The 26,291-nt window shown below is 39.4% G+C and overlaps 1 protein-coding gene across 3 annotated transcripts in view; it reads left to right on the top strand.

Moving 5' to 3' along the window:
• Positions 1-26,291, top strand: part of SLIT3 (slit guidance ligand 3) — an 878,603-nt gene that overhangs the window by 557,449 nt on the left and 294,863 nt on the right. For 2 of the 3 annotated variants that reach the window (XM_075344498.1, XM_075344497.1), the window contains exons 6-7: positions 553-624; positions 21,115-21,186. In XM_075344498.1, coding sequence (XP_075200613.1) covers positions 553-624; positions 21,115-21,186 — 144 coding nt within the window. Of the gene's footprint in view, positions 1-552; positions 625-12,030; positions 12,057-21,114; positions 21,187-26,291 lie in introns of those variants that run through there. The other variant, XM_075344499.1, reaches the window with a different exon arrangement.

The following is a 26,291-nucleotide window of genomic DNA, read 5'->3' as shown; positions in this document are numbered from 1 at the left end:
GTGCTTAGAATAATAAAAGATCATAAAATTAGATTAGTGGAGTCTAATTTGGTATTTGTCTATTCCCCAGACACCAGTACAGCCCTTGTGCAGATAAAGGCCGAAATTTACTACTGTGTCAGGACAGAGGACTGCAACTTCCAGTAAAGAGGAGGGGGGATTGCGGGAGGTCGCTGGGGGCATCGGAGTGACCTCACATAATTTACGGGCCTTTAGCGTAATGAAATTGTTGCAGTGACATGATGGTAAAAGCCTGTAATGGATTGGATGCCATAATGTAATGAAATTACTCCCTTCTGCCTTTAAAAAAAATGTTCAATTAATATTTACTGAGACCTGACAGACTTCAGTATGTTTCTAGTGTTTGCAGCTCTCTCAGACAGCCCGTAACAACAGAGAGAGCAGCACTCTACAAATGAGTCTCCTCCTGGGTGACGAGCATCGACTGCAAAGGGGGTGGAGGGACACCTTAGTGACAAGAAAGCCTGGACCCTGGCTCTAAGGCAGCTTTGTTACCCAGCCATCCTTTTGACTTTTCCTTCCTTTCTACAGGCAACTGGACAACAACCAGATTAGCTGCATTGAAGATGGAGTCTTTCGAGCTCTGCGTGACTTGGAGATTCTGTGAGTTGACTTCTTGTGATTTCTTGTCTTGTCTCTATGTACGTGTGTTCACATCCTTTCATGCTGCAGTGCTAAGAGAGAGAAAGAGACAGAGAGAGAAGCCTGTCTGTCCCTCCTATCTATTCATGTACCCTGCTGAAAGTGTTTCAACCAGTGCAAGTGAATTTCCTCACCTCCCACAGAGTAGGGTTACTGCTAATTAAGCCAGGGTAGAATATCGCTCTTCAGATCCTCTCAACGAGCCTGTACTCTATCGTATTGGGATACGAGGCTTAGTATGTATGGATAATGCAGATAATCTTCTCTTGGGTCCATTAATGAGCCAAGAGGTTCATCACAGACAATAGTTTGTGTCACAGAGACCGGCACATGGAGAATTAGACAATAGTTTGTGTCACACAGACCGTCACATGGAAAATCACAGACAATAGTTTGTGTCACACAGACCGGCACATGGGAAATCTCCTAGTATGAGGTTTTACCACAATGAAATGCTCTCTAAATTCACGGCAACACATGACAGCTTCCATACATTCACACCATGCACATAGAATAATCCTGTATATAGAAATTAGTTGCATTAATATACATGATTGATCCTCCTCTTAACCTTTTCACTTGTCATCTAAGAAAAGGCCATCATTGAAACTGGAGCAAAATTGCCCGGTTGGATAACGGAAATCTATTCTTGGCTTGGATTGCCACTCCAACTAGTTTTGTGGTTTGTTGTATATGGAAGTGAGCATGTGCAAGATGAGAACGGGTAGTGCCAATGAATTGGCAAGGCCTCGTATAGACATGTGAAGAGGTTACGCAGAGGCCATGGTGCCAAGCATGTGGCACAGTGATATATTGTCAGCAAGCATATGAGCATATACAGAAAAAGATACCAGTCGAGTGAGGAAATAATGGCACGCTCAGTAAAAATAGCCTAGTCCACACCAGCTGTTTTTATTGGTAATGCAATTTGATTTACATTGCTGTAATATCTGTTGTTTCTTTTTCACAAGGGGTTAATAATTTTAGTGATAACTCATGGTAATGAGACAGACTCTCCCCAAAAGCCGCCCCTTTGTAGTCAGATATTACTGATGTGGTCCATTTTCCATGCTTTTAGCTTTGCAGAATTGACACTGTGTGCTTTAATAGACTGCTTCACTTCCTATTGTCAGAAGTAGAATATGACGCCGGTGATACGAGCCTGGTAGAAATAAATGCACTTTACCAGCGAAGTGTGACAGCGTAATCATAATTGTAATGAAGGAACATAGACATTGCTTTAACAGATCAGCCTGTTTTCATATGGAGGAAGAAAAAAACATTAAAATAAACACCGAACAGATCCTCACAGAGAAAATCAATAGCAAGTAGTCTTAGAAAATTCAAGGCAGGCGCATAGCCAATATGGATATATCTGTAGTATGGGCATGTGGTAATAAAGCCATCGATTCACATTGCTGACTGATGCTGGTCTGCTCACATGAGGGTAATGCCCATTGATGATAGTAAGGCTTGTGGTATAATGGACACCCAACAGAGTCTACTGAGAATATGCAAGAAAAACATAAAGCAAAACAATAACATACAAATAAATTCACAACCAAGGTAAATACCCACTAAAGTTGCCTATTTGTGCCAGTGACAGTCACTTTCCATGGCCACCGTATAGACATCTATTCTAGCAATCACTAAAATGTAGTAAAATTTAATGGACATTTTCTATTCCTTAAAGGGGTTCTCCACTTTTATGGACTTTTTTTTTCTTACTTAAGTACATGCATTTGGGGCTAAAAATAATTTTGGCAATTGGGTTTCATTAGAAATGTTGCACCGTTTGCCTCCTATAGCCGCTGTATTGCACGGCCTATTGTCAGCTGCAGAATGAGTTAATGGGGTCGGCCATATTACCTTTGTCGTCACAGATGTGTTGAGGACCTGATTTTGTGGCACTTACTATTATATTCATATGACAGGTTCTCCTCCTGCACTTATTACTGCACATTAGTTAGGTCCATAAGATGGCTGCTACAGGAGGACCATGTGACCAGACCTGACCATCAGATAGAAGGACAGTTCTGGTCACAAGCACCTCCATCAGCAGCCATTTTATGGAATGGAGATCTGTGCAGTCTGTGAGGAAAGCTGCAGTAACAAGTGTAGGAGAAGAACCTGTCACATCAATATATGAGATAGTAAGTGCCACAAAATGAGGTCTTTGGCATATCTGTGAAAATAATGGAGCTGGTCACATTATCTTTAAAGGTCTATTCCCATCTCCAAGATCCTATCCCAATATGTAGTAGGTGTAATAATAATAATATTAGCAATTACCTCCCATTAGAAATGTAGTATAGTTCTCCTGATATAGCCATGTCTGTTACCTCATCTGCAGGGCATTGCAGCTTAGGTATCCATGGTTACGACCACAAACAACTAACTGTCACTATGAGTGGACGTAACCATAGATACCCTGCACATGAGGTAAGAGACATGGCTATATCAGGAGAACGATGCTACATTTCTAATTGGAGGTATTTGCTAATATTATTATTATTACGCCTACTACATATTGAGATAAGATCTTAGAGATGGGAATAGCCCTTTAAATCATTCTGCTGCCAGTAATAGACAGTGTAATACAGGGGCAATAGGAGGCAAATTGTTCAAAACTTTCAATGAAACCGAATTTAAACATTATTTTTAACCTGAACTGCAAGCATTTAAGTAAAAACAAAAATTGTCCCCAAAGGTGGAGAACCTCAAGTGATGATCATTGTGAACTTAAATTGTTGAACCTAAATGGTAATCTGGCTATAACTTCCTATACAGGCGAACTCCAAGAATCAGAACATAAACAAAAGGATGGATCTGCATTACTGTAATGTTTGTAATTGGTACTTTCATATGTTTCCGTGTAGTCTATGACCAACCCTATCAACGTAGGTACGCCAACCTTCAATTCCTTCTGGAAGTTGTTAGTATAGAATAGGAATTCGTTATAGGTTATTATCAGTCACAGTTATTTATGTCCATTTTACGTAGAGATTTTAATGGTGTGATCTTGCTCCAATTAAAGTATTTTTATTGCATAAAGTTTTTTTTTTATTACAAGTTCAATTAAAGGATACCTGTCACCTGATTTGTTCTGTCCAAACCACACACAATTGTAGCCAGGCATGTCCAGTGTTCCAGAGAAGACATACTTTAAAGATCCAGCCAGGGACTGAAACAAATTGAGACCAGTCCATGGCCAACCCCAGATGTCTTCTTCCCACATCGCTTGAGGTGATGGTCAGGTCTCTCGCAGAGAACACACATATGAGAGACCTGTCAATCAACAAATGAGATGAGGGCACCAGCCGGCCTGGGTTCAGTGCCAGACTAGTCTTGTCTCTTCCTATGGTCTCCAGATCTTTAAACTATGTTTTCTATGAAATGCCAGAGCACATCATAGAAAAATATACCAGGTTGCAATCGCACGGCCAGGCTCGGATTCATGCTGCCTGTGGTTTGGGCATTATGAATCCACTCACAGGTTAATTTTAGACATTATAGCACAGGCTAAGCTGAGAAGTTCTTACTGATACTGAATGGCACCATGTAGTTTATAGTTTGTAAAAACAAAAAGCAAAAAAATGATAACTAGTAAAAATGTGAAAAAGAAAATTTGCTGTTCACATTTCTTGAGTGATTTACGTTAAGGTCTCCAGCCTATGAGCATACTATGGCTCCATACAGCCTCTGAGTTGGATAGCACCATATTATAGCTCCAACAGACATCTATGGGACCTCACTGCACCTCTGTATGTCTCCAAGTTTATACTGAAGCATGCATTTTTGTCATTAACCTCTTCACGACATCTGCCGTACATATACGGTGCAAGTTGGAAGCGGGGGTATGGAAAGCCCCATAGTCGGCAGGCCAGGACAGCCAGGACATGTGTTACAGCCAGGACATGCGTCTAACAATCACGGGCAGAATAGAAATTCCCCCATGATTGTTAACCTGTTAAAGGCCCCTAGTAAACCATAACACTACGATTTAACACACGCCAGCATGAGGGTGCATCATTCTAAGCACCCATCGGGCAGCCAGTGACGTGATCACGAGTCGTCGATGGGTTGCTACAACAGCTCTTGATGACCCCTATGCTTGTCTTAGCTTGTCTATGCTTGTCTTAGCAGTGCTCCTTTGATACCCTTCTTTTGGCCGGGCTTCAAGGGGATAGTGATTTTTACTATGGTATATACAGCAATGCTGTATATAGCACAAGTGATCAAATGATCACAAGGTAACTATTAGAACATTGAAAAGTTAATAAAACAATGTTTTGAAAAAAGTTAAAAAACATTCAAATCACCCCCCTTAAAAATAAAGATATTAAAAAAAACACGTGGTATTGCCGCATTTAGAAAAGTCGAAAAAAAGTCCAATCTATCAAAATATAAAAGTAATCAACCCAGTCAGTAAACACTGTAAACTAAAAAAATTTCAAGAACGCCAAAACTATGTTTTTTTATTTGAAGTTGATTTAGTTGAAATATCACTAAAAATGCTGTCACAAGCAATCAAAACGATCTACCCCAAAATGGTGTTAATAAAAACATCATCTCGCTCCGCAAAAAATAAGCCATCGCACAGCTCCATCAAGCAAAAAATGAAAATGTTACGGGTCTTGGAAATTAGCGACACAACCCCCCAAATATTTATTTTACAAGCTTCTGATTTTTTTTCCACCACTAAAATAAAAAGAAAAAAATTGGCTTGTTTGGTATTGCCGTATTCATACTAATGACGAGAATCTTATTGCAAGGCTGTTTGTACCACAAAATGAACACCGTAAAAACAATTTCCCCCAAAAAGTCAGAATTATGTTTTTTTCACAATTTCTCCACATTTGGAATTTTTTCCCAATTTTCCAGTAAACTGTGTGGTAAAATGAATGGTGTCATTCAAAAGTACATCTCGTCCCTCAAAAAGCAAAGCCTCAAATGTCTATGTGGACAGAAAAATAAAAAAGTTATGGCTCAGGTAAGAAGGGAGGAAAAAATGAAAATTCAAAAATGGGAATTAGCCCGTCCTGATGGTGCTTAAGAAGCTCTTTACCTTTGGTGACAATTTTTTTTTCCTTATTTAAATGCATGCAATTTGGGTTAAAAATCATTTTTGCATTTGCATTTTATAGAAAATGCTGCATCGGTTGTCTCCTATAACCGCTGTATTACACAGTCTATGAGTTAAAGTAATGTGATCAACCCTGATATTTTCACAGATCACACAGGGACATAATTACTGTGCCGCAAAATCATGTCACCAATAGATCTATGAAGATAAAAGTAATATGGCCAACTCCAATGTGTACACAGATGTGTTGGGGACATGATTTTGTGGCACTTCCTGTTATATCGGTATGACAAAGCCAGCATTCTGCACAGATCTCCAGCCCATAAAATGGCTGCTGGTGGAGAAGCACATGACCAGACCTGTCCTTTGGTCTCATGGTCAGGTCTGGTCACATGGTCCTCCATCACCAGCCATTTTATGTATTAAAATATAAAATATTAATATTAATTAATAATTAATATTATATATTTATAATAAATATATAAAATATTTATTATTGCTGTGCCACAAAATCATGTCACCAACACAGTGGCCGACCCCGATATGTACACATATGTGGTGGGGACATTATTTAGTGGCACTTCTTATTATATCGGTATGACAGCTTCTCCTCCTGCACTTATCACTTCAGTTTTCCTCACAGACTGCACAGATCTCCAGTCTATAAAATGGCTGCCGGTGGAGAAGCATGTGATCAGACCTGTCCTTCTGGTCAGGCCTCGTCACTTGCTCCTCCATCAGTAGCCATTTTATGGAAGTAATTGCTGTGCAGTCTGTGAGGAAAGCTGCAGTGATAAGTGCAGAAGGAGAAGCTGTCATACCGACATATTAATATATTAGGAAGTGCCATTAAACCATGTCCCCAAAACATCTGTGAAAATAAAGGTAATATGGCCGACCCTGTTAACTCGCTCTTCAGCCAGTGATACAGTTGTGAGGGTTCGCTCACATCTGAGTGTAACTATAACAAGTGCAATAAAATGGAATTGCCCTCGGACCAATTATTATTCAATGAGGTAATATGATCTACTGTATTTTCCTCAGCTGTTTTCAACCTGAGGAAAAAATTGTGGCATGCTGCGTATGGTCGCCCTAGACTAGCCAATGCAAGTTTATAGGTGGGAGAAAATCGAAAGTCACACAGATTATCTGTATGTCTTCCACATTTACAGATACATTACCTTTCTGTAGCATAAGACGCTGTAAGGCATACAGCTGCCAAGCGACAAAAAATCATACACACGCATGACATATAGAATACAAAACGGATTTCACTCGTCCAATAAGTCAGCCCAATTTCTGGATGAAATTCGGACTGATTTAGTATACAGAGATGTGACCGAACCCTAATACAGAGACTATAGGAGACAAACTGCAAAATTTTTAAGGAAACCCAATTGCAAAAAATATTTCTAGCCCCAAATGCATGCATTTAAGAAAAACTATCCACATAGGTGGACAACCTCTTTAATTTTCTGATTCTATATAAATAAAACCAACAATATTATGACGTGCAATATTGAGCTATTGTTTCCTAAATATCTTAGAGAAGAATAATTTTGTAATAAGGTATTCTATAGAGCTCCATACAGTGTTATCGCCACACAGCCTCCATGTGCCTCTACACAGCCTCCATGAGTATGACGCGCAATAGATCTGTTCCGAATGTAAAGTAATAATCATATACAGATGCTACAGGACAATTGAGTTTGACCAGTGCAGCAAAGCTGGATCAGTCATGTGGAACAATGTTCCTTCAATATCACGGCGTGTTGTTAGTGGTTGCCATAAAAATGCAGTTACCACAGTGCACAAAGAAGTAGTTTATTCACAAGCCGAGTTCTGCTAAATACATACTACTAAACGAGAATCAGACTCTTGACACTTTACCCATGACCTGTGCTTCCAGTAACAAGTTTGGGTTGTCCTGGAGAATGAAAGCTTAACCACTTAAAACCTATAAATTCAGATGTGACCACGCTTATCCCCAATACCCTACAACCGCCCATGTGACACTCCTAGAATTTCCAGAAATCTGGGTTATAAGAAGTTGTCTCTGTGCCTGCCTTGCCATGGATAAACAATGTGGTTGTTTCTCCAACCAATAAAAAGTCATTTTTCAGACTCGAGAAGTTTAGGTTAGGATTGTTTTGACCAGCAGGGTCATGTTAGGAAAAGAAAATCACAGATGACTGGACTGTTGTATGCAGATCTCAAGGAATGTAAGAACAGATAAAGCGGTTCCACAGCAAGACCCCACCAAACTGCCCGGTGGGCTGCTTTTTGGATCGCAATGAGTTGGAGCAATATTGTAAAATTGATCAGGGGGATAAGGAGTGTTGGACTGGGGCTTGTAACTAGTGATAAGTGAGCACTTAGCATGCTCAAGGGCTCAGTACTCAATATGAGCAGCTGTATGCTCAGATGTGTGTGACTGAAGCACCCAAGTGTAATAGAAATCATTGGGGGACTCAAGCATTTTTTTGGGAAATCTTCAAAAAAAATGCTCGAGTCCCCCATTAACTGCCATTATAGTCGGGTGCTCAAATCGTGCCCATCTGAGCATCTAGCTGCTCTTGATGTATACTGAGCCCTCAAGCATGGCAGTGCCTGCTCATCACTATTTGTAACAAAACGTTGCAGGCAATATAAAATTCACTACAAACTTTTTTAAATACTTTTTAAGACTCTTGGAGCATTTTTCAGTCTTTGGGATTTTCTCCAATCGTAGGGAATAAATGCCTTTGTACATAGTGCATAAAAAATGGCACATGTAAGCAATGCATGAAAATTAAGACATTTTTTACAAATAAATATACAAACTGCTCTACATTACATGTTCCTGTAAGGCATCTAGATAAACTAATATTTCATTTAAATCTGTGCATTAGTAATGGTTATGCCAAGCAGTGAACCCGAATGCGGCCTATTCTTCATAGGTAGGCTATTTCTTTTGCCAACTTTACCATTATTTTATTGTAGCTGTCAAATTGTGGATCCATCTTTGATGTGTTATCTTTACTCGTCGTTGGAAATAGGTTGATATGATGTATTTCTACGACATTATATTAACAATGGCAAATTCCTACCAGCGTTACATTCAAGCTAGGCAATAAGGAGTGAACAAGCATGAAAAAATATTGTAGTCAACTCTTAAAAGGTTGATCTTATAAATATTGATGGTACTGAAAAATATCATTTCTAGGCCTGAAATTTCTGATTTTCACACTATTACGTTTAATGGTATGCCACTATTTTATTGCCCACCAGTCTTGTTAATCTGAGCATACCATGTACTTGTTGCCATCTTTTTGCCGAGAAAATAAACTTAGCCCTTATTCTCTGATTCAGGAGCCCAGCTCACAGTTTTTTGGAAGGGTTAGCTGGTATTTTGTGAATTTGATTTTAGTAGAGGTATTTGGTGCATCAAGTTACTTGTATAGATCTTTGGAGAACAGAAAAGGGTGAGGCCAACGACTTTGTAAACCGATCACGTATTCCGTCTCTGCAGTGGAAATGATGTCATTTTGAGCATGGATACGCCAATGCGGCATTTTTATTTTTCTCTTGTACACCATAGTAACTGGTGCGCTCAGCTCATCATTTCCTAAATACACAAGTAATCATGATGTATAACAATGAACTTTAATTAAAAACCAGAACAGAAAACATTTTAGGAATTTCCTACATTTTTTCCTTATTTTGTTTTGCTCTTGCTTAACATCTTAGCACGCATATTAGTCCCTTTCTGTATTGGGTTAACCATACCCCATTTTCCATAATTGAATTATACTCCTGTCCTTGACGAGAAGCTTTTCCCTAATGTACCCTATACTGGAATCCCTTGTTTTTTCTTCATATTATGAAGGTCTTTTTAAATCCTACTTACATTGAAGTTGTACCGCCATGAGCCTATGTAATGGCCCATGTATTACTTCCTCCTCTGTACAATGTAGAAAAACAGGGCAATGCGCCAACACAAATACCATTACCTCTTGGGCAATTGCTAGTCCAAAAATAATTAGAAGCTGTCAATGTGATGTTTCCATCTATTTTCTAAAGTATTGTGAATCATTGAAGTTTAAGGAGCCCTTGGACTTTAACAAAACAATAAACTATTTTTTTGGCACAGTTAATTATTCAATAATTGTATAGATTTTTTTAGATTGTTCTTATATTTATGGAATTAATAGTTACATAGCATTACAATGCCCTGGTCAATACCATAACATTATTTAGAAGTGGTGCATAGGTAAAGAAAACAATATAAGTTAAAGTATAAAATGGAAATAAGCATTTTAGGGAATCTCTGTAGACAATAATAGTACTAAGTATCTAAGCCTGACTATATGGAATGTTTCATGGTGACATTTCTAGACTTTTAGAGCCCTACCATTTTATACAAAGTAACATTTATTGATACAAGGTAGAGTCTCTTAGCTCTGGCTGTTGACTATTAGGAGGATTGCCTAGAATAAATAATTGGCAATGTCTCATTGCCTTATGCTTGATAATATGATAATATGACCATATCTAACCAATAATATATATATATATATATATATATATATATATATATATATATATATATATATATATATATATATATTCCTCAATACACACGTGCACACACACACACACACACACACCTAACAATGCATTGGCAGCATTCCAAGATACCGTGAGACCAACAGATTGCAACCATGGTTAACGCTTCATAATTTCATCACAGGACAGATGCAGGGTGGATTATTTTATTGGTTAAATATGGTGGTATTATGTATTATCAACCATAAGGCAATAAAAGACTGCAAATTATTTATTCTAGGCAATCTTGCTAATGTGTCCAGTACATATATATTATGATCCCATTGTACAACACACAGCTAATTGAGTTACCGAACCTATACACCAAGCTTGTAGTTCCTTCTGGCAAGATAACTTGTACTCTTGCGTCTGGTGTGTCTTTGCGATTCCATTGCTTAAAGAAAAGATTCCAGTCAAAATATGGTGAAACTAGATATTTTGTTTTCCATTTTCATAATTTGTGTGCAGAATTCGCAGTGCTTTATGTGGGCTTAATTTGTTTTCATTAAGGCTGTAATTTGATCAAATATGCACTGCGAAGACTAGATGGTCCCACTGATAGAGCACAATGCAGCCTTTTTTGAAGTCAAGAGAACAAAGAAAGCATGTATTTTTAGAACAAGTTATGAAAAATAACATAGTAATCAAAGTCACTTGCCACATTTTCACAACAGCAGAAGATGGGGTATTCCAAGGGTCAGATGAGTTTGCTCATATAGACCGGTTCTGAATAGATTTTACCCCTTGTGTGTGGCTGGCTTTGTCTCCATTCAGATTACCATCCTAGCTTTGGTCACTGAATTTTGTGGATTTTATGCAGGACGACCTTGAATATCCGTGCCCGTGTTGACTCCGGTATGTGCTTGGTAAACGCCCTCTTTTTGAACTGGTTTTGCCGCATTGCAGATATTGAACGAAAGCTATGTCAGCTGGATGACTGTTGTGTGTCAGGTGAAGATGTTGATCTTCAAATGAAGAAAATCCAGAATGAATTGCATATTATATTTATTTTACTCGCTTATATAGCGCTATTAATTCCACAGCACTTTACAGATGTGATCCTCCCTGCCCCATTGGGGTTCACAATCTAAATTTCCCTATTAGTGAGTCTTTGAAGCTTATGTTGGGTTTTAATTTAACCCTTGTCTGCTACCGTTAAAAAAAAATCACTGGTGGTACCAATCTACATGGGGTCATATTGACCCCATGGTACCAGACAAGAGTTAATTCAATAAACCATATAGACGTTTTATCACTCTTTTGTGTCAAATACCATAATAAGAAACAAAGTAATTAGACTATTAAGATTTTTTTATCTTTTAAAGATGTCTTCCTAAAATCAAGATAATCACATTGAGGATTTTACCCCATGATTTAAGTCATGATATATACTCTGCATGACTTTGTCCTTATTTTGACCAGCAGACAGAACATAAACCATAGTATGTCAGGTTTATCGCTTTCAGTAAAACCCAATGAGCGTAATTCCCGAATATTCGGAATTCGGCACATAAAATCTAAAAAGAGAGAAGATTGCAAGAAATTGTCATAATGCAGCAGAAATACAGTCATGCGCCAACCGTATTTAAATTTTTTACCATCATGTGATACTCAATGGACCTATCCAATACCAGTCTAGTAGCTAAAATAGCTCGTATTGCACCAAGATAAAAAGATCTAGTCATCACCGCAAAATAGCAGGTCTGTGAATGGGAAACTGGTGAGTAGAACACATGTAATTCCAATCGGGGACTGTTCCAGTTTCAATATCTTTATCATACAGCCTTGTCTTCTTCACGCGTATGCTTTATTTTTGGTAGATTGGATTCATTTTTTAGATCTCTAATTTTTTTAACATTTTATGGAATTTTAGTAGACTAGACCATTTAATTATTCCTATTTTACACCCTTTTGTTGAGTTTTTTTGTACATAATTCAGTTTATTTTCAATGCCCCATTGTTTTCGATGATCTTTTAGAAAGCTATACAATATAACAAAGCACAAAGCAGGCATGATTTATTTCTAAATGTGTTTTTTCAAAATGTGGAATATAAAGTTATTTTAAAGTATTTATGCAAAATGAGGAGTATGTGTTGGCTTTATATTTTGGCAAGATGTAGCGCTCCTCCACACAAACTGGTTTATATTTTGCATCTTATAATCATAGTTTTTACAAATAAATTTGTGTATATATATTTATATATATTTGTGCCATTTACAAAAAAAGTATTTTAAAGCAATATGTTATGTATTTGTCACTGACTTGTTCACAGAAATTATGTCCATGGAATGTATAGTGTTGGTATACTTTTTCAGAGGATCAAGCAAAAAAAATAATTAAATCTAATATTGGCTAGATATCTTTTTGAGAAAACTTACTTTATTATGGAAATGATTTATCTGGTGTTGCTTAAAAATATCATTTGAGTATTCAAAATACTCAATGTAAGCAAGCAACTAAAATTAATGGATTTCTTTAGGGATATTGCTTTGTTGGTGATTATCTACATGACAGGTCCTCTCTCTTTTATTAGATGAAGGAGATAAGTTACCCAACAAAAAGATGTATCATTTTAGAATATTGGAATATGGTTGTGACATAGACATCATAAGTGTGGCAAATCCAAAGTGTAGCGTAAGGAATATACCACAATAACAATGAATGGTAGAGTTGGAAGGGACCTCAAGGGTCAATGAATCATATGTTGAGTTAAGCAGCAGAAAAGAGAAACCTTTGACTAACCACCTACATCTGGATTAATCCTGTTAAAATAGGGGATCTGGGAATAAGAAAGAGAAATGGGAACTTGGCTTCATCTTTAAACAGGATTTCAGGAAAATATTTTATGAAAATCTACAGAGATAAGAGGGAAAGTCCTAGAAAGTCAACTGACCTAGGTATTCCATGTGACGAATCTACTACAAATTTACGGAAATGTTAGGTTTTATTTTTATCCTAAAAAAAATCAACTCCTAGAAAATCAACCATCTATACGTGACTTACAAAGGAGTATAAACATATTACATGGTTTTCCAAATTCATTACCATACATAATCTATCACATCAGTAGACCAAGGGTACAAAGCTGAAGAACGTTTGTCCTATTGTTTTCAAACAGTTACATATACATAAGCAGATGCCGAGTCGCCAAAAGTAAAAAATGCCACTTTTCTGAACTCACACTGCTGAGAACACAAGTTATATTCTCTGTATAATACAAGTAAAACATTTGCAAGCCTATTACCTTTACTGGTTCTTTAAGTCCTCTATATTGGCCATCATTGTTGGCCTGATGGCAAATTTTAGAGACAGAATTCTAGCAGCATTTCTTGCCCATGGAAGATGTTATATCAACTCTTGTCTGATACCATGAAAAAAATCACTAGTGGTACCAATCTGAATGGAGTCACATTGACCCCATGGTTCCAGACAAGGGTTAAACATCTATCTAGAATATAGATTTTCTTTTTTTCAGTAAGTAGAGAATTTTTATTTTTGTCTGTAGGGTTTGTTACTTGGTGATATATGGTAGGATTCCTTACTGTTGATACCTGGAATTTTTTGTATTCAGTTGTAGATATTCTTCCACCCTCGGCAGTACTCCTGGTGTTACATTTCTCTTTTATCTGACTCTTATTTACACATTATCCATGTTACTATTTATTGCTTTTGTACAAAGTAGTGGCACAAATATATTTATATATGTATACGGAGGGATTGGGAGAGTTCCTAATAAGACTCAACCAACCACAAATGTTTTTTTTTTACAATTGTGGCAAATGATTAAAGTAAAGATGGGTATGAAGTGCTAAATATAAAATAGAACACCTACTTTTAGTAGTATTCTTATAATAAAAAAAAAACAAAAAATCTTCAGAGAGTGTTCAGTAGGTGAATATCTTGTTTCTGGAACCTTCTTTTTGGGAAAAAAAAAGGTAGATTGCAAAAATAGATTAGAAGCAGCAGCACTCACCATTTGTGTCCACGATTCTTTATTTTAAATCCATAAGATCACCAAATTGCGTTGTGCAGGGATGGAGGAGCGGGGAATGTCCAGACGATGGACTTGTTGAAGAGCGGCTTGACATGAACAAAATGGCCGTCATCTGGACTTTCCCCACTGCCTTTTCCCTGCACCCCGCGATTTTGTGATCTTTGGATTTAAATAAAGAATCATGCACACAAATGGTGAGTGCTGCTGCTTCAATTCTTTCTATTTTTACATTGTCATGAGTTTTACTCTTTTTACGGTCAGTAACATTGTTGCCAAGTGCAGCTAGTGGGCAAGAAGTTAGTGCTGGACTTCTACATTGTTGCAAGAAAGGTAGATTGACCCATCCCCAATCTATAGTATTCTAGACTGTGGAAGAAACACAATGACCCAAGCAAGCCAATAACGAAAAATATCAATGAATTTTCAGATTTGAGAAACTGTGAATGCAGTTAATTGATCATGGATTGAGGTTTGAAAATCCATTTAGCATTAGCATTTTATATGGTCTATAATTGCAAATATTTCCTTCGAACATATGATGGTGGGTTAGCCAGGCTTCTATGTATTCAAATATACAGCCAACAGAAAAATGTGTAAATGTAGTATTATGCTAGGTTACAATAACTTGTTAGAGAAAAATGTTATAAAAACTCTATACAGAACATTCTGATGGGATAGGTAGGTGGGGGGACATTGTCTTACACAGGTGCTATAAGAAAATATTCAAAGACTTTACACTTATGACAAAGCATTGTTAATATCGTTGACATTGATGAGCAACTAGTGTGACCATGACAAATAACAGGCAAACGGATCTTAAGAAAGTAAATATTTACAATGATGTCCTATAGGATAATGAGAAATTATGGAAATTGTTAAAAAATAAGCTGGTGTCACACACAGCGACAACGATAACGACGTCGCTGCTACGTCACCATTTTCTGTGACGTTGCAGCGACGTCCCGTCGCTGTCGCTGTGTGTGACATCCAGCAACGACCTGGCCCCTGCTGTGAGGTCGCCGGTCGTTGCTGAATGTCCAGCTTCATTTTTTGGTCGTCACTCTCCCGCTGTGACACACACATCGCTGTGTGTGACAGCGAGAGAGCGACGAAATGAAGCGAGCAGGAGCCGGCACTGGCAGCTGCGGTAAGCTGTAAACATCGGGTAACCAAGGGAAGACCTTTCCCTGGTTACCCGATATTTACCTTCGTTACCAGCCTCCGCTCTTGCTGCCAGTGCCGGCTCCTGCCCTGTGCACATGTGGCTGCAGTACGCATCGGGTAATTAACCCGATGTATACTGTAGCAAGGAGAGCAAGGAGCCAGCGCTAAGCAGTGCGCGCGGCTCCCTGCTCTCTGCACTGTGACATGTAGCTGCAGCACACATCGGGTTAATTAACCCGATGTGTACTGTACCTAGGAGAGCAAGGAGCCAGCGCTAAGCAGTGCGCGCGGCTCCCTGCTCTCTGCACTGTGACATGTAGCTGCAGCACACATCGGGTTAATTAACCCGATGTGTACTGTACCTAGGAGAGCAAGGAGCCAGCGCTAAGCGCGGCTCCCTGCTCTCTGCACATGTAGCACAGCGACGTTATGATCGCTGCTTCTGCTGTCTTTGACAGCTAAGCAGCGATCATAACAGCGACTTACAAGGTCGCTGTTACGTCACCGTAAATGGTGACGTATCAGCGACGTCGCTGTCGCTTAGTGTGAACCCAGCTTTAACCGTGCTTTGTATCACTTCAAGGCATTCTTGATTACTTTATAATTGATTATAAAGTGCAAAATGATAAGGCAACTTCAATAGTTTATGGCCAGATCATTGTTTGGCTGGCAGCTTATTCCTTCCAACTCCTCATACAGCCCCTCTCATCCAACTCCCTCATAAAACCGCGTCATACAACCCCATATACAACCTCTCATACAACACCCTCAACCAACCCCGTCATACAATCCCCTAATACAACCAGGTGTAAAAAAGGAACAATTTGCAAAGAAAAATCCAGCAAAGTTAAAACATAACTTTAATAATGTCCATTAAAACAAGATTAAAAGCATATGTAGACAAAAAGGACCAGTCTACGCATTTCAAGCAAACACAGACTTGCTCCTAATGGTCATGATTAAGGGCAAGTCTGTGTTCGAAATGCGTAGACGGGTCCTTTTTATCTACATATGCTTTTAATCTTGTCTTAATGGACACTATTAAAGCTATGTTTTAACTTTACTGAATATTGCAGTTGCTGGATTATTTTTTTTGCACATTTTTCTTTCATTACACTTGGTTACTGGTATGGCATTTCCTTGCATTGCAACCCCAATCCATGCAGGACTGGTGAGCTGTTCATTCCTTTTTCCCCTCATACAACCTCTCATACAACCTCTCATACAATCCCCTTACACAGCCCCTTCAAACAGCCCCTTCAAACAGCCCCTACAAACAGTCTCTTACACAGTCCCTCACACAGCCCCTCATACAGCCTCTCACACAGCCCCTCATACAGTCTCTTCACACAGTCCCTTCACACAGCCCCTCATACAGCCCCTCATACAGCCCCTCACACAGCCCCTCACACAGCCCCTCATACAGCCCCTCATACAGCCCCTCATACAGCCCCTCATACAGCCCCTCATACAGCCCCTCACACAGCCCCTCATACAGCCCCTCACACAGCCGCTCATACAGCCCCTCACACAGCCCTTCATACAGCCCCTCATACAGCCCCTCACACAGTCCCTCATACAGCCACTCATACAGCCCCTCATACAGTCTCTTCACACAGTCCCTTCACACAGCCCCTCATACAGCCCCTCATACAGCCCCTCACACAGCCCCTCATACAGCCCCTCATACAGCCCCTCACACAGCCCTTCATACACCCCTCATACAGCCCCTCACACAGTCCCTCATACAGCCCCTTACATATCCCCTCACACAGTGCCTCAATAAGGTTCTCATACAATCCCCTCATACAACCCCTTCATACAACCCTCTCATACCACCCCTCATACAGTCCCCTCATACAACCCCCTTATACAACCTCACATACTACCCCCCACAACCCCTCATACAACCCCCTCATATAACCCTCCATGCAACTCCTCATACAACTCCTCATACAACCCTCTCATACCACCCCCTCATACAACCCCTCATACAACCCCTCATACAGCCCCTCATACAATCCCCTCATACAACCTCCTCATACAATCCCCTCATACAACCCTCTCCTACAACCCCTCATACAGCCCCTCATACACATGTACGCTCATCTTAGTCTGGATGTGTTCTCAATGAAAGGCAAATGTTAAAATCTAACTTTCCCCAGACACAAGCGGATTCAGCTGACTTCCATCTAATATGTACAGTTAGCTTTAGAAAGAAAACATAGCAAAAGATAATTATATATTAACAAAAACTATCTGCCTGTCTGACCTAAGCTGTAATAGCAAAAAACTACACTTTAAGTGCAATTTTACTAATCCAAAAGAAATACTATCGCTTTGCAGATCATACAAAAGTATTACCATACTTAATGAGTATTACCTAAATAACAGACATTATTCTCTGTGTTCATAGCTTAGAGAGTCTATGTTTTCATTTGAAAGTCACTAAGACGACTTGTAGAAATGTTCATGCTTTATATGCCTGTACATAACTGCATCTGTCTATAGAGCCTGAACACACTCATGACGTGCTGTGCAGAGATTACTGTATATGTACGATGCTTACACCATAGTAAATGTCCTCTCTGCTGAGGCTTCTTCTATATGTGAGATCGGAGGCATGTGGAGTGCTGTGGTGGAAATTACGGGGTGGAAGGTTGTTTTACAAGGCTAAGATATTTTGCAGCACATTGACATTACTACATTGACAATAAGCTTTTTCAGTGTTTGATAAAACCCATGCAAAAACTGTGAGAATATTGAAGTCTATGCATTGGTTGAGTTTGAACATAATAAGACATCAGTGCGAACAACTGAGCCGCACTGCAGCCCAGAGAAGGCACTGCACACATTAGAATGGACTCCTTTACTTAGAAACGCTAGTATGACTGTCAACATTAATCCCTTGATATCTTTCTTACTAACCCTTAAAAAGGATTCTCTGCTATAGAAGGGCCATAACTGATCCGAGTGTTACCTGCAACAAGCAGCTGAAATATGTCGATGAACCTGTGTCTAACACTGCTGCGGCACAGCCCGAGAAAAATAAAGGTTCTGCAGTTCCGCTGGAAATAAATTTAATAGTTTAAGGTGAGAGACTCTTTTCAGCTGCTCTCATCTACAGCTAATACATGTAGGTCCTCAACAGCATATATATAGGCTGAATAAAATCTTTATGGACCTTGGTGCTAGCTTACATGTGACCAGATACCCTGGAGAACACTTCACTGACAGCTACTTCCCCATACATATGAGTATTTCCCATACACATGAGCATCCCCCAGACACATAAGCATTCTCCAGATACTTGAGCATTTCCCAGACACATGAGCGCTCTCCAAACACATCAGCATTCCCCAGACACAGAGGCATTCCCCAAACACAGGTGCGTTCCCCAGACACAGTAACGTTCTGAAAACACATGATAGCTCCCCAGACACATGAGCGCTCCTTAAGCGCATGAGCACTCCCTAGACAAAGGAGCAATCCCCAGACACAGGAGCGCTCCCCAGACACAGGAACGTTTCCAAGACACATGAGCGTTCACCAAACACAGGAGTGTTCCCAAGACACATGAGTGCACCCCAGACACATGAGCACTCCCCAAACACATCAGCACTCCCCAGACACAGTAGCATTCCCCAGACATAGGAGTATTCTGTAGACACAGGAGTGGTAACAAGACACATAAGCGCTCCCCAGACACAGGAGAACTCCCTAGACACATGAGCGCTCCCTAGACAAAGGAGTGCCCATCAGACACAGGACCGTTCCCAAGACACATGAGCATTCCCCAGACAAAGGAATGTTCCCAAGACACATGAGTGCTCCCCAGACACATGAGCGCTCCCCAAACACATCAGCACTCCCCAGACACAGTAGCATTCCCCAGACACAGGAGCATTCCCAAGACACAGGAGCGTTCCCCAGACACAGGAGTGTTCCCCAGACACAGGAGTGTTCCCCAGACACAGGAGTGTTCCCCAGACACAGAAGTGTTTCCCAGACAAATGAGTATTTCCCAGACACAGCAGCGTTCTATAGACACATGAATGCACCCCATAAAGTTGAGCGTTCCGCAGACACAGGAGCCCTCCCCGGTGACATGGGCATTTCCCAGACACAGGAGAGTTCACCAGACAAATGAGCGCATCCCAGACACATGAGCACTCCTCAGACACATGAGTCCTCCCCAGACACATAGAAGAAGAAAAAATCCAGCTTCCGGAGTTGTAGTAAAACTATTGCAAAATTTTATTGAAGGACGTCAAAATTAATGTGATGACAAGGGCATAAATAGGGAGCCCATATACGGCATAAGGCTACACGTTTCGAACGCTGCCTGCATTCTTTGTCAAGCCACACACATGAATACACCCCATACACATGAGCGTTCGCCAGACACATCAGCGTCAGCGTTACCCAGACACATGAGCATTCTCCAGACACATCAGCATTCCCCAAACACATGAGCACTCCCTAGACACATGAGCGTTCTCCAGATACATGAGCGCACCCCAGACACATGAATGCACCCCAGGCACATGAGTGCTCCTTATACAGCTAAGCATTTAGATTTCCAGGACATTTGTGGTTTCAGCGAGGAGAGAAGAGTAAGCCGCTACTAGACAGTGGTTTATCTCTTTGCATTTTTATGCCCAATACTTTTGTTTCCCAATCCACCTCATCATTCTATCCCCTTGCCCCATCTCTACACTATCAGAAGAGAATAAAGAGGCCCCTATCAAATCACATCAGATATATTTATTCATTTATATAGCGCCATTAATTCTACAGCGCTTTACATACATTGGCAGCGCTGTCCTCATTGGGGCTCATAATCTAAGGTCCCTATCAGTATGTTTTGGAGTGTGGGAGGAAACCGGAGGAAACCAAGCAAACATGGGGAGAACATACAAACTCCTTGCAGACGTTGTCCTTGGTGGGATTTGAACCCAGGACCCTAGGGCTGCAAGACTGCAGTGCTAACGCCTATACTGCTGAAATTGGAGTGTTTGGATAACTTTAATGTGTATGGGGGGAATGACACTTTGGCAAGCTTGATTACATTTTGACATTATAGCAGTAACAGTAATAATGATATTACCAGCACAAAAGTACATCTTGTCTTCAAGTTATTTTGGTGATAATGCACGAATGCAATCTTAAGAATGTTACATTTGTTTCCAATGCTAAAATATGTTCTATAACATTTCTATTGTGGCTTTCTTTTACCTTGATTGTTTATGTCTAGGATAGTTTGATGATTTATAGAGGGAAGTCTGATTAAGATGGGTGTCCTCAACCTATGATTATTAGTATTGGAGGTGTAACACCCATACCCCTGTGGTTCTACTGAATACTATTGAGTAAATATGCACAATCAGTTTAGATACTGTATATCCTAATATGCGAATTCAACACAGCTAATCTGCTTGCTTCTATTTTGCTAGGTCAAATAAACTGTATTTAGTCTTTACTAGTGGTTTATGAAAGCTATGCCAGTCAAGAGATGTGAAACTATTGACGGCTATGAATATAGCTTCCATGACCATATATTTTTTTTTAGAAAAACATCATATATATGAAAATAATATATTTTTGTTCTTTTTTAGTACACTCAACAATAACAACATCACAAGAATCCCGCTCACAAGTTTCAACCATATGCCCAAGATTCGTACATTGTAAGTATTGAGTTTTTTTTCATTTGGTTTTTACTCTTTTTGTGATGGTGTCTTCTCACAACTGATTCCATTGACCACGACCATACCACTGCTTACCTGGCAGCGTCCTTAGCTCTCCCATAGATTATCCGGCCTCGACTGCTTTGTTACAGCTTGATGAACATGTCATGGCCGATGTCATGGTATCTGCAAATAAATTTGCTCCAAATCTAACTGTGATTTATGTGATGTTTGGGGTAAAATCCTTGGACACTCATTTAGCTAATTTTATAAGACTTATCACCACTTTTCACTAATATAAGCTATCATTAATTTTGTCGTGTGCAATAATCATCATATGACCTATTCCAATTATTATTTTTTATTCATGATGCCTTCTGGGTGATATATATATATATATATATATATATATATATATATATATATATATATATATATATTGTAAATATATAAACCTCACATGCGGTTATTTCTACAGTTGTCTAGGATAGGTCATCAATGTATGGTCGGCCGGGGTCTGACACCCGGCACTCCCACCAATCAGCTGTTCTCAATGCTGGCGAATGATTGGGAGGTGAATGTGAAATCTCCAAAACTGAGCAATTTTGCCGAATCCCACCAGCACCAAGAACAGCTGATGGGTGGGGGTGTGGGGTGTTGGTCCCTTGCCAATCAGACATTGATGACCTATCCTAAGAATAGGCTATCAATGTTAAAGTAGTGGCCAACCTCTTTAACTAGAGATTAACATTATTTTTTTATACGTTTTTGTCCATTGTTGGCACAAAAGTTTGTCGGAACACTATCTGACTGTAGACTAACATATAGTGACAGTGTGTGCTGTCATGATTCCCCAGTGTTTACATGTGTGTGATTACATGCATGCAGTTTACATACTTGCTGTCACATGCCCACTAGACTCATTCGGCTTCTTTCAATTCATTTTTATTTAGAGACGCCGAACACGTCAAGTTGGTCATTGACTGCAATTCTGCAAATTGCACACATGGCGTCATGTGACCGCCTGCTTGCACCGAGAATATTGGGGATTTGGGACTCTGCATACACTGACACGATTCGGGAGTCTGCAGTCAAAGAGTGAGTGCAGGCTTTTGTCCTAAACAAGGAGAATTCCTGTAATAATGTCCTTTAAGACATAACAACCTTCATTTTGGGTCATCCCTTATAGAAATTATATTGCCTTGTCCTTGTATGTATGTGTAATCATTCCGCCCCTTATTGAATATGTTTGTTTCTAAAATACAGATTGTAAAACATTATATAAAATTAATTTACAACCATGCACCCAAGAAGGAAAAATGCACTGTATCATTTGCCGACCTTTGGTGTTTCTCCCGAATAACAAACATCATTTCAAGCATATAACGATGCAAATTCACAGTCCATCGACATTCCTTGAAATTGCCTCTTGTGGATTCATCATTTTAACCATAAATATATATTTTCCATGTTTTTTTGTGAAGTGATATGTAATTATTTATATTTACTTCCATGTTCCTTTCTTCGTCTGACATTAATAGTAGTGAGAATTAATGTGATTAAGTAGAAGGATTTTTTCCTTTGTTCTCATTAATGTTCAGTAATATTCATCCAGCCACCTCACATCGATCAATCATAGCTGTCTGTTCCAGCACCGAGTGTCTGCTGCCATTCTCCCTTTCGTTTCATTTTCAAGATGGCTTTTGTAGACGGTTCCCCTGAGACTTGCAATGACTAATCCTGCTTCACTGTAATTAAAGGTGAAAACAAAAGCAGAAGATCGTATATGGGATTTTTAAAGCAAAGATTTGCTATTGAATTTAAAGAGATAATTTACACTAAGTCATATAAAAAAAATCTAAATATGTTATTGAAATTTTAGACACCACAACTATCTACATTTTTTTTTTAAATCTAATTTCCTGTAAAATATGATATAGGCTTGGCCAGTTGTAACTTTAATGGGAACATGACAGCTGATATACACAGGTCGATCTACTGGCAGCATGAATCAGAGTACGGCATGGCCATTTCAGCTAAGTGTTTTTTATTCTGAAATGTACACCGTTTCTTACAAATATAATTAAAAGATTTAAAATCTGGTCACCTGTGACTTCCCTTTGGGACACTGCCCTTTAGTGACAGATCCTTTCCTATATGTGTATATAGGAACATGCCAGTGTCATAAATGTGTCACATCCACAGGTTACATCTTCTGTTGGAGCAGATTTACTTTCATTTGATGCTGAAAGGGTTAAGGATTCTTTCCTTTCTAGCTAAAATTACAGCTGCATCATGCCCTGTCACTATATTTACCCACTCCTGGTTTTACTCCATGCTGGTGATAGAATCTCTATACTGACCACTTTGAAGGTCCCTGTCTCTGGAGTAGCTGAGGTGTCATTTCAGTTGCAATTTTCAAGGTTCTTGCTGAAGAAACCTAGGAGTGTTATTTGTTGTGTCTTTCCCCACCCCATTTGTCTTACTTTCCTTGTGTTGTTTTATTGTACAGTAGTAGTGGGACTAGTGTCTCATTAACCTATTCGCTAGTCAAGGTTAGTTCAGGGTCAGCGAGGGCCTAGCATGTGATGGCACACTGGGTAAGGATCCATATAGGGATGTTAGGGAGCTCAGGAACCGTTCTCAGGTGAGCGTGAGGTGGTGACCCCTCTCCCTATCGCCAGATCTTTCCTCAACATCTTCCCTGGTTGGTGTTATGCCGCATTCCCGGCATTTCATCACTCCAGCGTAACAACCAGTCACTCAAAGGGAGCAGGGCAGACAAAAAGCCACCAGGGACCGGCTTCTTGGACTAGTCACCCAGATGGCATGTTTCCTCACCTGGTTTTATGTAAAAACTTTCCATGAGATGCTGCAGCGTTTCAGAACAAAACAAACCTGGTTGAAATGACTAAGCCAATGTCTGATTCATGCTACCCCTGATTCAGGCAGCTGTCAAGTTTACTTTAATGGAACCTATCAAAATTTAACATAGTCTGCCATATTTCCTAGATTGTTAACTTTGATGGTACTTCATGCTATGCGTGTGATCATTTTATAGCAGTGTATATATAGTTTAAAAATATGGGTTCTCTGCACCAAAAAAAATGTTAAATACGTTGTTATGCCTTTTAATTTCTTTTCAAGCTACACTGATTATTAGCAATCAATAACAGCTTGAAGTGTGATCTTCATACACACTGGTCTATCAATGGAAACAAGCTAATCACAATAATATGGGCCTCAACAGACTACAATGTTCGAAGCAAAGATGTTTTCCTACATAACTTGACAGTCCATGTCTTTATGGCTTCCTACAAACTGCAAGGCTCAAATAAACCAAATATTTTTCCTGTATGGGAAACCCTTGACATAAATCTACCATTAAAGGGATCGGAAGACATAGATTGGCAACAAGTCACTTTTCTGAACGACATGCATAACATAATCCAAGAACACTCAAGGGCCAAATAAATCAGCTGCACTTGATATTTTCAAGGAATATTTCACAGAAAATGTTTCTTCCAGTCTGGGATTCTCCTGGGTGAAATCACTCAGTTGTATCTTATTTTAGCAGGAAAGCTCTCTAACTAGAATAATCATCAATAATTTGTGGGAATCAAAAGGCTGCTGAGATTTCTTTTTAGTGGTAGTTGTACACATTTGCTTCTTTTATTTCAGATTAAATTAATGGATTTTTTTATTTCAATTTTTGTTTGGTTATAGTATTTTTACACGTAGGTGCAATATAAAATAATATAAGCTAATGCCATAGAAGAAGGAAAAAGGATTAAAGAGGACCAACCACCAGGATTTTCCTATATGAACTAAACCAAGTGCTATACTGGCACTATCATGCTGATTCTATATATTCCTTTATTTGTGAGGTCGGATGTATAGTTTCTGAAACATAGGCAAGTAAAGTTTGTGAAATGCAGTTATTTGATGAGAGGTGTAGCGAAATATCTAATAGTAGGGTCGTGTTTTTCTAGTTATTCCCACCCCTGTCTGCTGCCTATCCTTCCTACCCATCTCTGTTATTAGAGGGCTGATGCGGGAGGGCGGAAGGACAGACAGGCAGACAGGGGCGGGAATAACTAGCAAAACCAGACCCACCTATTAGATATTTTGTAGCTGCTATCAATCAAATATCAGTGTATTTCACAAACGTTACTTGACTGTATTTCAGAAATTATACATCTAATCTCACAACTAAGGTGCCTTTCACATATCATTTTTTTGCTATCCGTCACAATCCGTTGGATTGACGGATCGGTCGCAGATTGTGTAAAAACTGATGCGACGGATTCGTCGCATCAGTTTTTTCAGCCCAACAGTGTTTTCACACCCCTCTGCGCATGCTCAGTTAAAAAAATGCAATCAGTCGCCGGATTCTGTCATTTGACGGATTACGTTGGATCCTGTGCCCATAGCCTTTCATTATACCAAACGATGGATCCGTCGCTGTCCGTTTTTTCGACATAGACAAAAAATGTTACTTTGTCCGTTGTCTCCATCCAACAGACAAACAATTTTCGACGGATCCATTGAATGACGGATGAAACGTGAGGCCATCCGTTGCAATCAGTCGCTAATACAAGTCTATGAGAAAAAAACGGATCCAGTGGCATCAGTCGCTGGATCCGTTGTTTTCAAAATTCGACGGATTGTCACTGATGGCAAAAAACTGATGTGTGAAAGGGGCCTAAAGGTATGCTTAGAATCAGCATGATAGTGCCAGTTTAGCACTGGCTTTAGTTTCTATAGGAAAATCCTGATGGTTGGTCTTCTTTAAGTGATAATATATCACACTGTAGCATCTTAGCTTTAAAATCCATAGTTGTATAGTTCATAAAACAAAAATATTATCACAGCAAGAAAAGTCTACATATGTTTATTAGGTGCACTTACAATAAATGATGGACAGACCATGTGAGATGCTCAGTGGTGACCTGAGTGGAAGTAACTCCGCTATGGGAAGACGTTCATCCTCTGTGCACACAATCATGTAGTCACTCTCCTTGTTCATCCCTATGTGGCTGCTTCTGTTATTCATTTTATAATGATAGAGAAGACAATGAGTAAAAAAATATAATATATGATAT

This window comes from Anomaloglossus baeobatrachus, chromosome 4, assembly GCF_048569485.1.
Source record: "Anomaloglossus baeobatrachus isolate aAnoBae1 chromosome 4, aAnoBae1.hap1, whole genome shotgun sequence".
NCBI lineage: Eukaryota > Metazoa > Chordata > Amphibia > Anura > Aromobatidae > Anomaloglossus > Anomaloglossus baeobatrachus.
This window is presented reverse-complemented; position numbering and strand designations above follow the sequence as displayed.